Below are 14,293 nucleotides of genomic sequence, written 5' to 3' on the forward strand. Positions count from 1 at the left end.
ATTGATTGACTCAGCAGCTGAAAAATGTCATCATTAACCTCTTTTCAGTCTTTTGCCTTGGACATCCTAGTTTGTCAGCCTTATTAGACTAGATCTTCTCATTTTCATAAGATGGCTGCTATGCCTTATGTCTCAAGAGACAAAATTGTGACCAGATACCACTGGTAAACCAATTTTTGGCAAGGTGAATAACATCACTGTGATTGCACTAAACAAATAAGAAATCACACACTTAAGGTTAGAGATTGGGCCTATTTCCTGTAAGGCATATGGCAGTACAATAAAGAGAGTTGCCTGAAAAATTGAAGTTATATTTATAAAGGGAAAAAGTGGATTTTGGATAGGCAGCCAACAATGTCTGCAACTCTTGACAATATGACTTTGGGTAAGTCCTTTACCTCTCTTTATCTCAGTTTCCTCATAACCATAATGAAGCAGTTGTTATGTACCTAATGGGATTATTGTGAGGACGGAACAACTTAATGAATTTAAAACACAATAACTGGCACATAAAATAGACTCGGTATATTGTACATGTTGGTCTTATTATCAAAATGATAATTGTCCTGTTTTTGAAGTCATTGCTACCTTTGACTTCTAGACAGTGCTCTTCTATTATTTTATTATTTAACTCTTACACATCTAAATACATTTTATTCTTCCTTAAGGTATGATTCTGTAATTGTGTGTGTGTGTGTGTGTGTGTATATATATATATATGTGTATAATAGTTCATGTAGTTATAAATATACTTAGCCTTGGTCTTCTATGACTTCAAATATCATTTGAACACTGATAACTCCTGGAACTTTGTCTGCAGCCCAGACCTTTCCTCTGAGCTCAATTCCTATATATGTGTATCTACCTACTTGACACCTCTACCAGGAAGTCACATGGGCACCAAAAGTCAAAATAATTAAAATCAAACTCATGAAATGAAAATTTCAGTGAATGACATTACCATCTACCATAAACCAGAAAAACTGGAAAAAAAATTCCTTCATCCCCCACATTCTAACCTTCTAATATTTTATATGAGTTCTACCTTCTAAATATCTCTCTCAAGATCTCATCTCTAAATAACTCTACTTTTCTCTACCTCAGCTGCTGTCACTTTAGTCCCAATCACCATCATCTTTGCCTACTGCAGTAATCTTTATGTTTCTAGTTTTGCTCTCCCTTCCCCAGACTTTTTATTTTGCAAAAGCCAAAAGATATCTGTAAATCACTAAAGAGATTATGCCCCATTTCCTCCTTTAAACATTTCAATACCCAGACTCCCTAGAACGCCATGTGAGGGTCCTTTGTAATCTGGCATATCTTAGTTTTTCAGCTTTATCTTGTGCCATTCTCCCACATATAACTTCCTTTTTACTCCACTTGGGTATTTTTGCTATTCATCTGAAGGGTCCCTTCTAGTTCAATCCAGCTTTTCGAGTTATTTTCACCTCCTAATCACAGACTTTCTCCTTCAGCTACTACCCCATCTGATATCTATCTCTCTGAGTACTCTTTTCCTCAGACTGGTTGCAGACTGGGACACTGTGCCTCAAGGTTTTCTTTCCTAACATTTCCTAAACACAAGGCTACAGGCCGTTTTGCCTTGGATGAGGCTCACATCCAGAGAAGCTTTTCAGTAACTAGCAGTCTTAGGCATGTGGATGCTTTACTGAGGTTCCAAGTTTGTGCCTATTGGAAACATTGGTCTTAGGTTCCCAATTCCTTCTGAATTGGCAGCTGAAAGCTTTTTTATTTCCAGAAAGTGGGTAACTTCAACTTCACACCCTTCTGCTTCTTTTTGTGCAACCAAAGTGTGAGGGATGGGATATAAGCAAAGCAAAAAGTGTCCCTTTCCCCAAGTAGACAGTATGTATCTGCAAGGCCCCCAGAATATGTAACACTTAAGAGTGCTGGCCTTTGCTCTACAAATGGTAATGATGCGACCTTGTAACTAGCTATAGACACACAAAAATGTCTATAGTTTCTAAATGGCTGTGCTGACAATGATTCTTTTCGTTGCAATAGAATTGTACTTTTACTGGCTTATGGGTATAAAAAGGTAGTGGTGTGGCCAGTAATCATAAAGATCCTCACAATTTTACAAATTATGAGACATTTGAACGACTAGACCCTGGGAAGTTCAGGGACTGATGAAGCTCTGGACTCTCAAAAGTAGGAGATTTGTGGGCCTTCATTTGAAAGCCCTGCCATTCATGTGTTCTAACCAACCCCAGTCCTTCTTTCTTTTAGTTGAACCTCTAGGGAAAGAGATAATTTTATTTGTTTCACTTGGCTCAGGTGTCCAATACACCGAGACTAGCAGCATCTTGTGTGTGTGTATATATATATATATATATATACACACACTATATATATATACTATATATACACTGTATATATATACACACACCATATATATACACTATGTATACACTATATATATGTACTATATATGTATATGTATACACACATACACACAGACACACACACACATATATATAGCCTTTGTTCTCTGAGTACCGCTGGCCCACCAGTAGGGTTATATGCATGATAGCAGAGTTTTTACCCCTATCGGTGGGCCAGTAGTACTCAGAGAACAAAGGCTATACAAATAACTGAATAAGTTTTCATTAAAATGGGCCATGTTTTCTCATCCCTTCATCTTTCTATTCTCTCTGTTTGGGGTTCTTCTTCTCTATAATAAGAAGCATTAGTAATATCAGTGATAGTTAGCACTTGCGTGCTTACAATGTTCCAGGTACTGTTGTAGTGCTTTACAAATGCAGTAGCTAATTGCATAATATCAACAATTCTATGAGGTAATTATTTTTAGCTCCATTATACAGATGAGGAAACTGAAATACAGAAAGGTTAAGTAACTTTCCAAAGGAGATACAGTAAATAGTGGAGCTGAGATACAAAACTATGCATTCTCTCTTTAGATTAATATTGTTCAATAGAAATAAATTATGAGGGAAATATGCAATTTTACATATTCTAGCAGCTATATTTTAAAAAGTGAAAAGAAACGGTGGAATTAATTTTCATAGTACATATTATTTAACTAAATATGTCAAAATACTTTCAACATATTGCATTAGCCACATTTTTAGAATATAATTTCAACTTTTATCTTAAATTCAAGGGGCACATGTGCAGGTTTGTTATATGAATATATTGTGTGATACTGAGGTTTGGGATGCAAATGATCCCATCACCCAGATAGTGAGTATAGTATCCAACAGTTTTTCAAAACTTTCCCTCGCTCACACCCTTCCCCATCTGTTAGTCCCCGGTGTCTATTGTTGGCTATCTTTATGGCCATGAGCATCCAGTATTTAGCTCTTACTGAGAAATGAGAACAATGTGATATTTGGTTTTTGTTCCTGTGTTAATCAGCTTAGGATAATGACCTCTGGGTGCATCCATGTTGCTGCAAAGGACATGATTTCATTCTTTCTATGGCTGTGTAGTATTCCATGATGCATGTACACCAAATTTTCTTTATCCAATCCACCATTGATGGGCATCTAGATTGATTCCATGTCTTTGCTATTGTGATAGCATAGTGATGAGCATACAAATGCACGTGTCTTTTTGGTAAAACTATTTATTTTCTTTTGGGTATATACTCAGTAATGGAATTGCTGGGTCAAATGGTAGTTTTGTTTTAAGTTATTTGCGAAATCTCCAAACTGCTTTCCGCTATGGCTGAACTAATTTACATTCCCATCAACATTCCCTTTTCTCTGCAGCTTCGCCAGTATCTGTTGTTTCTTTACTTTTTAATAATAGCCATTCTGACTGGTGTGAGAGGATATCTAATTGTGGTTTTTATTTGCATTTCTCTGATGATTAGTGATGATGAGCATTTTTTCATTTATTTCTTGGCTGCTTATCTATCTTCTTTGGAGAAGTGTCCGTTCACATCTTTTGCCCACTTTTAAATGGGGTTATTTATTTTTTGCTTGTTTAATTGTTGAAGTTCCTTATAGATTCTGGATATTAGATCTCTGTTGGATGCATAGTTTGTAAATATTTTCTCCTATTCTGTAGGTTGTTTATTACATCACATGAGTGTCAGGATTAACTGACTGTACAATATTTAAAGTACTGCCCAATACCTGAAATATATTATTAATTGTTAAATATCATTATCATCATTATCCTGGCATACTCTATAACTCCTGTCTCCTCCATTTCTAGCATATTGTCATATACACATGACAGTAAAAAATCCTCCTTTTTAGGAACTTCCAACAGTTCTTTATATCCATTTTCCCAATGCATCCTCACTACCACCATGTTAGGTAGATATTATTGTCCCCCAATTTACAATTGAAGCAGCTAAAATCCAGTGAAATAAAAGAGCTTGCATAGTTCACAAAACTAGGAAATGAGAGTTCCTTAATTTTTATTCATCTTAAAAGCATAGACATTATCATATTCATTTTTTAATACTTTGAATATTTGTTGAAGTAATAAACGTCATTGGTATTTCCAGTGAGCCCAAAGATATTTTATTAAAGTTATTTTAAGTCACATGAAAGGTTATGTAAAGGATTTTAAATTTCATTTTCAAGAATTAATATTTGAGATACTGAGAAATCACACTGGAATTGCATACTTTAGTGATTGTATTACCACGTATGTTTAAACTGTGTTCTTTTGGGCACATTGACTTATTGTATTTCATTCTGGAAATTGCTGTAATTATGTCCATTATAGAACATTTGCAAAAAACAACAAAAAATTACCTATAATCGTAGCACCAAAAGAGTAGTTATTCACTGTTAATGTTTTGCTTACGATTTTCACATGATTGAGGTTATACTAGGAATGTACTGCTATAACCTTCTCTTTTCACTTACATTAAATGACATTACATCATAGGAATTTCCAAAGCACAGTAAAACTTTTAGGAAACACCACTTTTTATTTTATTTTATTTTAAGTACTGGGGTACATATGCAGGATGTGCAGGTTTGTTACAAGGTAAATGTGTACCATGGTGGTTTTCTGCACCTATGAATCCATCACCTAAGTGTTGAGTCCAGGCTCCATTAGCTATTTTATCTGATGCTCTTTCCACCACTGAGAGGCCCCAGTGTGTGTTGTTTCCCTCCCTGTGTCCATGTGTCCTCATTTTTCAGCTCCCACTTATGAGTGGGAACATATAATGTTTGGTTTTCTATTCCTGCATTAGTTGGCTGAGTATAATGGCTTCCAGCTCCATCCATGTCCCTGCAAATAATATGATCTCATTTCTTTTTGATATACCACATTTTCTTTATCCAGTCTACCATTGTTGGGAATTTGGGTTGATTCCGTGTCTTTACTATTGTAAATAGTGGTGCAATGAACATATGTCTGCATGTATCTTTATAATAAAATGATTTATATTCTTTTGGATATATACCGAATAATGGGATTGCTGGATCAAATGGAATTTCTGGTTCTAGGTCTTTGAAGAATTGTCACACTGTTTTTCACAATGGTTGAACTAATTTACATTCTCACCAACAGCGTAAAAGCATTCCTTTACCTCTGTAGCCTCGGCAGCATCTGTTGTTTCTTGATTTTTAATAATTGCCATTCTGACTGGTGAGAGACGGTATCTCATTTAGGTTTTTATTTGCATTTCTCTAATGATCAGTGATGTTGAGCTTTTTTTCATGTTTGTTGGCTGCATAAATGACTTCTTTTGAGAAGTGTCTGTTTATGGCCTTTACACAACACCACCTTTATTGGCCATACAGTTGTCTCTTGTAGATATCTATAATGATTTATTTGGTGACAAGGAGATTTTATGTGTTTTTCTAATATAAATAATGATGCACTGACCAGCTTTCTGTATGGATAATTCTTACTAGGTTGGATTACTGTTCTTATGATGGATTCCTAAAAAGAGAATCACTGGCTCAAATGGTCAGCTTTATAAGGCTCTTGACAAGTACATTAACTTTAATATGTTGATTACATATTAACATGTTGGTATGGGTATTCTTTTAATAAAGTTGGTTGGATGACTTGTTTAGTTAAAGTTTGCATTGTTTTATTTCTTCTTAGGTTTGAGGAAGCGATGAAGGAGGCTCATGCTGTAGATCAAAAGCTTGCAGAGAAGCAGGAAGATGAAGCCACGCTGGAAAATAAATGGCCCTTCCTTGGGGTTCCTTTGACAGTCAAGGAAGCTTTCCAGCTACAAGGTACTATTCTTTTATTTTTGGCTACATGAGTTTAATTCACAAGTTGCTACATTTTCTAAACTTATAAACTAGAAAGGATGTTATAAAAGTGAAGGACTAACTCATGCTGCTTCCTCAGTTTGAAATGAGAGGAAATATTCAGCAAGTTCCGTTGGGAAAAGAAATGATAATGGTCATCCTCTGTTAGCTCTGTATGGCATATGGGGGCACTATGCTCAGTATCCGTTAATCCCTACAGCAAACTTATAAGAATAGTATTATTGATCTCATTTTTCAGATAAGAAAATTGAGGCTCATGACCCTAAAGTAGTTAGGCTAAAGCCAAGCTTGAATTCTGATAAATACCTGTGCTTTCTCTGTAATACAGTTCTTATTTTGTAACTTCCTGCTAGCCTCAAAAGTAAATGAAAATGCCAAATATTTGGAAAGTAAATGAAAATCCCAAATATTTGGAAAGTAAACAACGTATTTTTAAATAACCCATAGGTCAAAGAAATAAATCACAAGGAAATGTTTGAACTGAAAGAAAAAACATAATAATATGACAAAACTTATGGGATGTAGCTAAATTTGTACTCAGAGGGAAATGTATGGCTTTCAGTGAGTATATATGAAAAGAAAGATTTAAAATCAGTAACTGAAGCCGGGCTTTAAATGGCTCCTGCAAAAGGGGTCAGTGAGGGAACTGAGGCCTCACCTTCACCACGAATCTTTGGGATCCTAGCTATAGGGGACCCCTTGTTGCCCATGGGTGTATGAACTGGCAGGAATATTTGATGGAGAGGAGGCAGAGATGGGCCTTCAGAGGGTTTGGAGCCTGGAAGCTTTTGGTGCTCTGGGCAGCTCCAGCTGAGAGTAGCCATAGGCACCAATCCCCAGGGCTTCCCATTCCTCCGAGGAGGTGCAGGCCGGGGTGACCTCTGACCCAGGAGAGAGCAGAGCCAGCTTTTTCACGGGACTGAGGTGCATCTGCTCTGTAAGCTTTCCTGCCTTTCAGCCACTCCCAGCATCCATGCCTAGCTGCTTTGCAGGAGCAGGTGCACATAACAGCCCCTGCAGCCCAGCCTCAGTGTATTGATGCACGTGAGTACTTTCCTAGCTAGCCTGGAGCATATTGGATCCCCTAGCACAGGCAGAACCGAATCCCAGCTAAGGGACAGTCAGGTGCACCCAGGGCTACAGCGTGCTACTTGAGAATAAGGAGCAGAGATCTGTGGACAGTAATGAAGCTGGGGAGGAGCTCCCAACCCCAGAACACTGAGAAGGGAGAGATGCATGGGTTTCTGGGCAAGGTGAGATGGGGCATGCCTCCCTCCACAGGGTGGGTCCATAGAGTGTGGCATATCTCTCTGCTGCAGCCCCTGCCCAAGAGGGCTGGTGGTACAGAATAGCTAACAAAAGAAATGCCAGCACAGCACCATTGATCACAGGGGGCTCTCCCAAATCCCAGGAGCAGATCTGGTGAGGGAAGTGCTATCTCTTTCTGCTCTCCCAACTCAAGAGCATGCCTGCATACTAAGGGAAATACAAAAGAGCTGCGCAGCCTGGTATTAAACTAGCTACCGGCCATTACTGTTATGCTTCATCTACTAGATTGCAGCCCAAACTACATCACCAATCAATCATCTGGCTAATATGTACACCTGTGAAACCAAGTGTCAGAATTCATAGAGGCCAGGCACAGTGGCTCATGCCTGTAATCCCAGCACTTTGGGAGGCCGAGGCAGGTGGATCACCTGAAGTCAGGAGTTTGAGACCAGCCTGGCCAACATGATGAAACCACATCTCTACTAAAAATACAAAAAAAAAAAAAATTAGCTGGGCATGGTGGCGGGCATCTGTAGTCCCAGCTACTTGGGAGGTTGAGGCAGGAGAATTGCTTGAACCTAGGAGGTGGAAGTTGCAGTGATCCATGCCATTGCACTCCAGCCTGGGCAACAAGCGCAAAACTCCATAAAAAAAAAAAAAAAAAAAATCCTATACAGAACACTGGCCTTCTGAAAGGATCCACAAACATAGCCAACTAACTATACTGAACTTACACCACAGTTACAGAAATACCAATCCTCAAATATTATAATAAATCAGTGCAAGAACTCTGGAAATCTAAAAAGTAGTGTCCCTATTGACCTCAAAACAAGTCCAATAGCTCCCCGGAAATGGTTTTTGACCAGTCTGAAATGACTGAGATGACACAGTCTTCAGGATCTGGGTGTCAATGAAACTTATTGAGATTCAGGAGAAAGTTGAAATCCAATCCAAGGAATGCAAAGAATCCAGTAAAATGACCCAAGAGATGGGAGAAAAAATGGGCATTTTAGGAAACAACAAAACAGAGCTTCTAGAACTTAAAGACTCACTAAGAGAATTTCATAATACAATAAGAAGTATTAACAGCAGAATAGACCAAGCTGAGGAAAGAATCCCAAAGCTTGAATACCGTTTTTTCAAATCACTTTAGTCAGACAAAAGTAAAGAAAAAAGAAATTAGAAAATGAATGAAACCTCCAAGAAATGTGGAATAATATAAGAAAACCAAACCTATGACTCATCAGCATTCTCAAGAGAGAAGGAGAGAGAATAATCAACTTGGAAAATATATTTGAGGTGAAGAGGTTGACACCAGTCTTGGTGAAGAGGTTGACATGCAAATCAAAGTGGTACAGATAATGATGGCCACATACTATATAAGATGACCATCCCCAAGGAACATAGTAATCAGATTCACCAAGGTCAATACAAAAATAAATAAATAAATAAATAATTAAATAAATAAATCTTAAAGGCAGCTAGAGAGAAGGGTTAAGTCACATACAGAGAGAACTCCATCAGGCAAGCAGTAGACATCTCAGCAGAAACCTTAACAACGAGAAGATATTGGGGGTCTACTTTCAGCATCCCTAAAGACAAGAAATTCCAACCAAGAATTTCATTTCCTTGCAAATAAGCTTCATAAATGAAGGAGAAATAAAATTCTTCTCAGACAAGAAAATGCTGAGAGACTATTTTTCAACTAGACCAACCTTACATGAGGCCCTTCAGGAAGTGCTAAACATGAATTCAAAAGAATGACACCGGCTGTCACAGAAACACTCAAGCTGATAGCTTGCATGCACTATAAAACAACTATGCAATCAAGTCTATATAACAAACAGCTAATAGCATGACTTGAATAAAATCACACTTATTTGAATGTAAATGAACTAAATGCCCCAATTAAAATACAGAGTGTCAGGCTGGATGAAAAAACAAGACCCAACCATCTGTTTTCTCTAAGAGGCCCATCTCACATGTAATGACACCCACATGCTCAAAGTGAAAGGATGTAGGAAGATCTATCATGCAAACAGGAAACAAAAAAGAGCAGGAATTGCTATTCTTTTTATCAGATAAAACAGATCTTAAACCAACAACAATCAGGAAATACAAACAAGGACATTATGTAATGATAAAAGTTTTAATTCAACGAGAAGACTGAACCATCTTAAATATGTATGCACCCAACACTGGAGCACTCAGATTCACAGAAAAAATCTTCATGACCTAAGAAAAATCTTAGACAGCCACACAATAATAGTAGGAGATTTCAAAACCCCACTGGCAGTGTTAGACAGATCATCGAGGCAGAAAACTAACAAAAGAAACTCAGGGCTTCACCTCAACACTTGACCAATTGCACTTAATAGACATCTACAAAATACTGCACCCAAAAACCATGGAATATACATTCAACTCATCTGTACATGGAGCATACTCTACACGGTCAGTCATACTTCAAGTCTCAATAAATTAAAATATTGAATCTTACCATGCACACTCTTGGACCAGAGTGAAATAAAAATAGAAATCGATATCAAGATCTCCCAAAACTACACAAATACATGGAAACTAAACAACTTTCTCATGGAAAACTCCTAGATGGACATTGAAATTAAGGCATGAATCAAAGAAAGTGATTAATAACTCTTAGGTGAACATCAAAATTAAGGCAGAAATAAAAGAAAACAAAAAAAAACTCTACAATTAATGAAAATAGTGACACATCTTACCAAAGTCATTAAGGCACCACTCAAGCATTGTTACCAGGAAAGTTTATAGAACTAAATCCTTCTTCAAGAAGTTGGAAAGATCTCAAATTAACAATATAACATCACACCAATGTGAACTATGATAATAAGAAAAAATCAATTCAAAAGCCAGCAGAAGAAAAGAAATAACTAAAATTAGAGAACTTAGTAAAATATAGATGCAAAAATCTATACAAAAGATCAATGAAATTAAGAGTTTGTTTTTATTTTTATTTTTTTATTATACTGTAAGTTTTAGGGTACATGTACACAATGTGCAGGTTAGTTACATACGTATACATGTGCCATGCTGGTTTCAAAAACAAGTTAGACTGCTACCTAGATTAAAGAAGAAAGAGAAGAAAGAAAGAGAAGATTCAAATAAGTACAGAAATGACAAACATAACATTACAACTTATTTCATGGAAATATGAAAGATTGTCACAATCAATTCAATGCACACAAATTAAAAAATATATAGAAAATGGAAATATTCCTGGAAACACACCATCTCCCAAGATTGAATCAGGAAGAGAGTGAAACCTTGAACAGCCCAATATTGAGCTCTGAGATGGAATCAGTAATAAGAAACCTACCAATCAGAAAGTGTCCTGGACTAGATGGATTCACAGCCAAATTCTACCAGACATACAAAAAAGAGATGGTACCAATACTACTGAAACTATTCTAAAAAATGGAGGAGGAGGGACTCCTCTCTAACTCATTCTATAAAGCTATCATCACCCTAATACAAAAATCTGGCAGAGACATGACAGAAAACAAAAACTTCAGACCAATATCCCTGATTAACATAAACTCAAAAATCCTCAATAAAATTCTAGCAAACCAAATCCAGCGGCACAACAAAAAGTTAACTCATTATGATCAAGTAGGGATTATTCCTGGGATGCAAGATTGGATCAACATATGCAAATCATTTAATGTGATTCACCACGTAAATGATTAAAAGTAAAAACCATGTGATCATCTCAATAGATGCAGAAAAATAACTTTTGATATAATTCAACACCCCTTCTTTATACTAACTCCCAACAGACTAGGCATCGAAGGAACATACCTCAAAATAATCAGAGCCATCTATACCAAACACACAGGCAATGTCACACTAAATGGGCAAAAGCTGGAAGCATTCTTCCTGAGATCTGAAACAAGGAAAGAGTGCCCACTCTCACTACTCCTATTTGACATAGTACTGGAAGTCCTAGCCAGAGCAAGTAGGCAAGAGAAAGAAAAGGCATCCAAATAGGAAAAGAAGTCAAACTGTCTCTCTGTTGATGATATGATCTTATGCTTAGAAAACCCTAAAGACTCCACCAAAATCCTACTAAAACTGATAAACAATTTTAGCAACGTTTCAGAATACAAAATCAATGTAGTAAATTGGTAGCATAATGATGTCCTGGTTGAGAGTCACACAATCCCATTTACAATAGTCACAAATAAAATGGAATACCTAGGAATACAGCTAAACAAGGAGGTGAAAGATCTCTATGAGAACTGCAGAACACTGCTGAAAGAAACCAGAAATGGTACAAATAAATGTAAAAACATTTCATGTTCTTGGATTGGAAAAATCAGCATTGATGAAATTGCCATACATCCAAAAGCAGTTTACAGATTTAGCGCTATTCCTACCAAACTACCAAAGACATTTTTCAAAGAATTGGAAAAAAACTATTTTAAAATTCATATGGAACCTAAAAAGAGCCTGAATAGCCAAAGCAATCCTAAGCAAATAGAAGCAGAGATATCACACTACCCCACTTAAAACTATATTATAAAGCTACAGTCACCAAAACAGCATGGTGCAGGTACATAAATGGACACATAGACCAATGGAACAGAACAGAAAACTCAGAAATAAAGTCACACACATACAACCATCTGATCTTTGTCAAGGCCAACAAAAATAAGCAATGGGGGAAGGACTGCCTATTCAATACATGGTGCTGGGAGAACTCACTAGCCATGTACAGAAGACTGAATCTACACTCTTATCTTTCACCATAGGCAAAAACTAACTCAAAATAGATAAATATTTAAATGTAAGATGTCAAACTCTAAAAAATTTGAGATGAAAACCTAAGAAATACCTTTCTCTATATTGACCCTGTCTCCCCCCACCCCCCCAAAAAAAGCATGGTCAACTCCCTAAAGCTATTGCAACTAAATGAAAAATTGACAAGTGGGACTTAATTAAAGACCTTCTGCACAGCAAAATAAACCATCAACAGAATAAATAGGCAACCTACAGATTGGGAGGAAATATTCATAAACTATGCATGCAATAAAGGTCTAATATCCAGAATCTATAAGGAACTTAAGCAAATCAACAACTAATAAATAACCCATTAAAGAGTGAGCAAGAGACATGATCAGACATTACTCAAAAGAAGACAGACAAGTGGCCAACAAATATTTGAAAAATGCTCTCAGGATTAAGTTCACAAATAAAAGTATTAGCCTTAAATGTAAACGGACTAAGTGCCCCAATTAAAAGACACAGACTGGCAAATTAAATAAAGAGCCAAGACCCTTTAGTGTGCTGTATTCAGGATATCCATTGCACATGCAAAGACACACATAGGCTCAAAATAAAGGGATGGATGAATATTTATCAAGCAAACGTAAAGCAAAAAAGAGCAGGAGTTGCAATCCTAGTCTCTGATAAAATAGACTTTAAGCCAACAAAGACGAAAAAAGACAAAGGGCATTACATAATCGTAAAGGGACTTTGTACCAAGAAGAGTTAACTATCCTAAATATATATGTACCCAGTACGGGAGCACCCAGATTCATAAAGCAAGTTTTTAGAGACATACAAAGAGACTTAGAGACCTACACCATAATAGTGGGAGACTTTAACACCCCACTGTCAATATTAGACAGATCAACAAGACAGAAAATTAACAAGAATATTTAGGACTTGAACTCAGCTCTGGACCAAGTAGACCTAATAGACATCTACAGAACTCTCCACCCCAAATCAACAGAATACACATTCTTCTCAGCATCACATTGCACTTATTCTAAAATTGACCAAATAATTGGAAGTAAAACACTCCTTAGCAAATGCAAAATAATGGAAAATATAACCAACAGTCTCTCAGACCACAGTGCAATCAAATTACAACTCAGGATTAAGAAACTCACTCAAAACGGCACAACTACATGGAAATTGAACAACCTGTGCCTGAATGACTACTGGGTAAAGAAATTAAGGCAGAAATAAATATGTTATTTGAAACCAGTGAGAAAAAAGACACAATGTACTGGGATCTCTGAGACACAGCTAAAGCAGTGTTTAGAGGGAAATTTATAGCACTAAATGCCCAAAGGAGAAAGTAGGAAAGATCTAAAATTGACACCCTAACATTACAGTTAAAAGAACTAGAGAAGCAAGAGCAAACAAATTCAAAAGCTAGCAGAAGACATGAAATAACTAAGATCAGGGCAGAACTAAAGGAGATAGAGACACACAACAAACCCTTCAAAAAAATAAATGAATCCAGGAGCTGGTTTTTTGAAAAGATTAACAAAATAGATATACCACTAGCCAGACTAATAAAGAAGAAAAGAGAGAAGAATCAAATAGACACAATAAAAAATGATAAAGGGGATATCACTACTGATCCCACAGAAATACAAACTACCATCAGAGAATACTTATAAACACCTTTACGCAAATAAACTAGAAAGTGTAGAAAAAATGGAAAAATTCCTGGACAGATAAATCCTCGCAAGTCTAAACCAAACCAGGAAGAAGTCGAATCCCTGAATAGGCCAAGAATAAGTTCTGAAATTGAGGCAGTAATTAATAGTCTACCAATAAAAAAATCCCAGAACTAGATGGATTCACAGCCGAATTCTACCAGAGGTACAAAGAGGAGCTGGTAACATTTCTTCTGAAACTATTCTAAACAATAGAAAAAGAGGAACTCCTCCCTAATCCATTTTATGGATTATAGCAAATGTCATAGATAGCTCTTAATATTTTGA

At 36.6% G+C, this 14,293-nt stretch overlaps 1 protein-coding gene across 6 annotated transcripts in view; it reads left to right on the forward strand.

Annotated features, from left to right (window-relative positions):
• Window positions 1–14,293, forward strand: part of FAAH2 (fatty acid amide hydrolase 2) — a 283,151-nt gene that overhangs the window by 90,745 nt on the left and 178,113 nt on the right. For all 6 annotated transcript variants that reach the window (XM_054544652.2, XM_054544651.2, XM_002831725.4 and 3 more), the window contains one exon: window positions 6,070–6,206. In XM_054544652.2, coding sequence (XP_054400627.1) covers window positions 6,070–6,206 — 137 coding nt within the window. The remainder of the gene's footprint in view (window positions 1–6,069; window positions 6,207–14,293) is intronic.

The sequence above is a fragment of the Pongo abelii genome, chromosome X, assembly GCF_028885655.2.
Source record: "Pongo abelii isolate AG06213 chromosome X, NHGRI_mPonAbe1-v2.0_pri, whole genome shotgun sequence".
NCBI lineage: Eukaryota > Metazoa > Chordata > Mammalia > Primates > Hominidae > Pongo > Pongo abelii.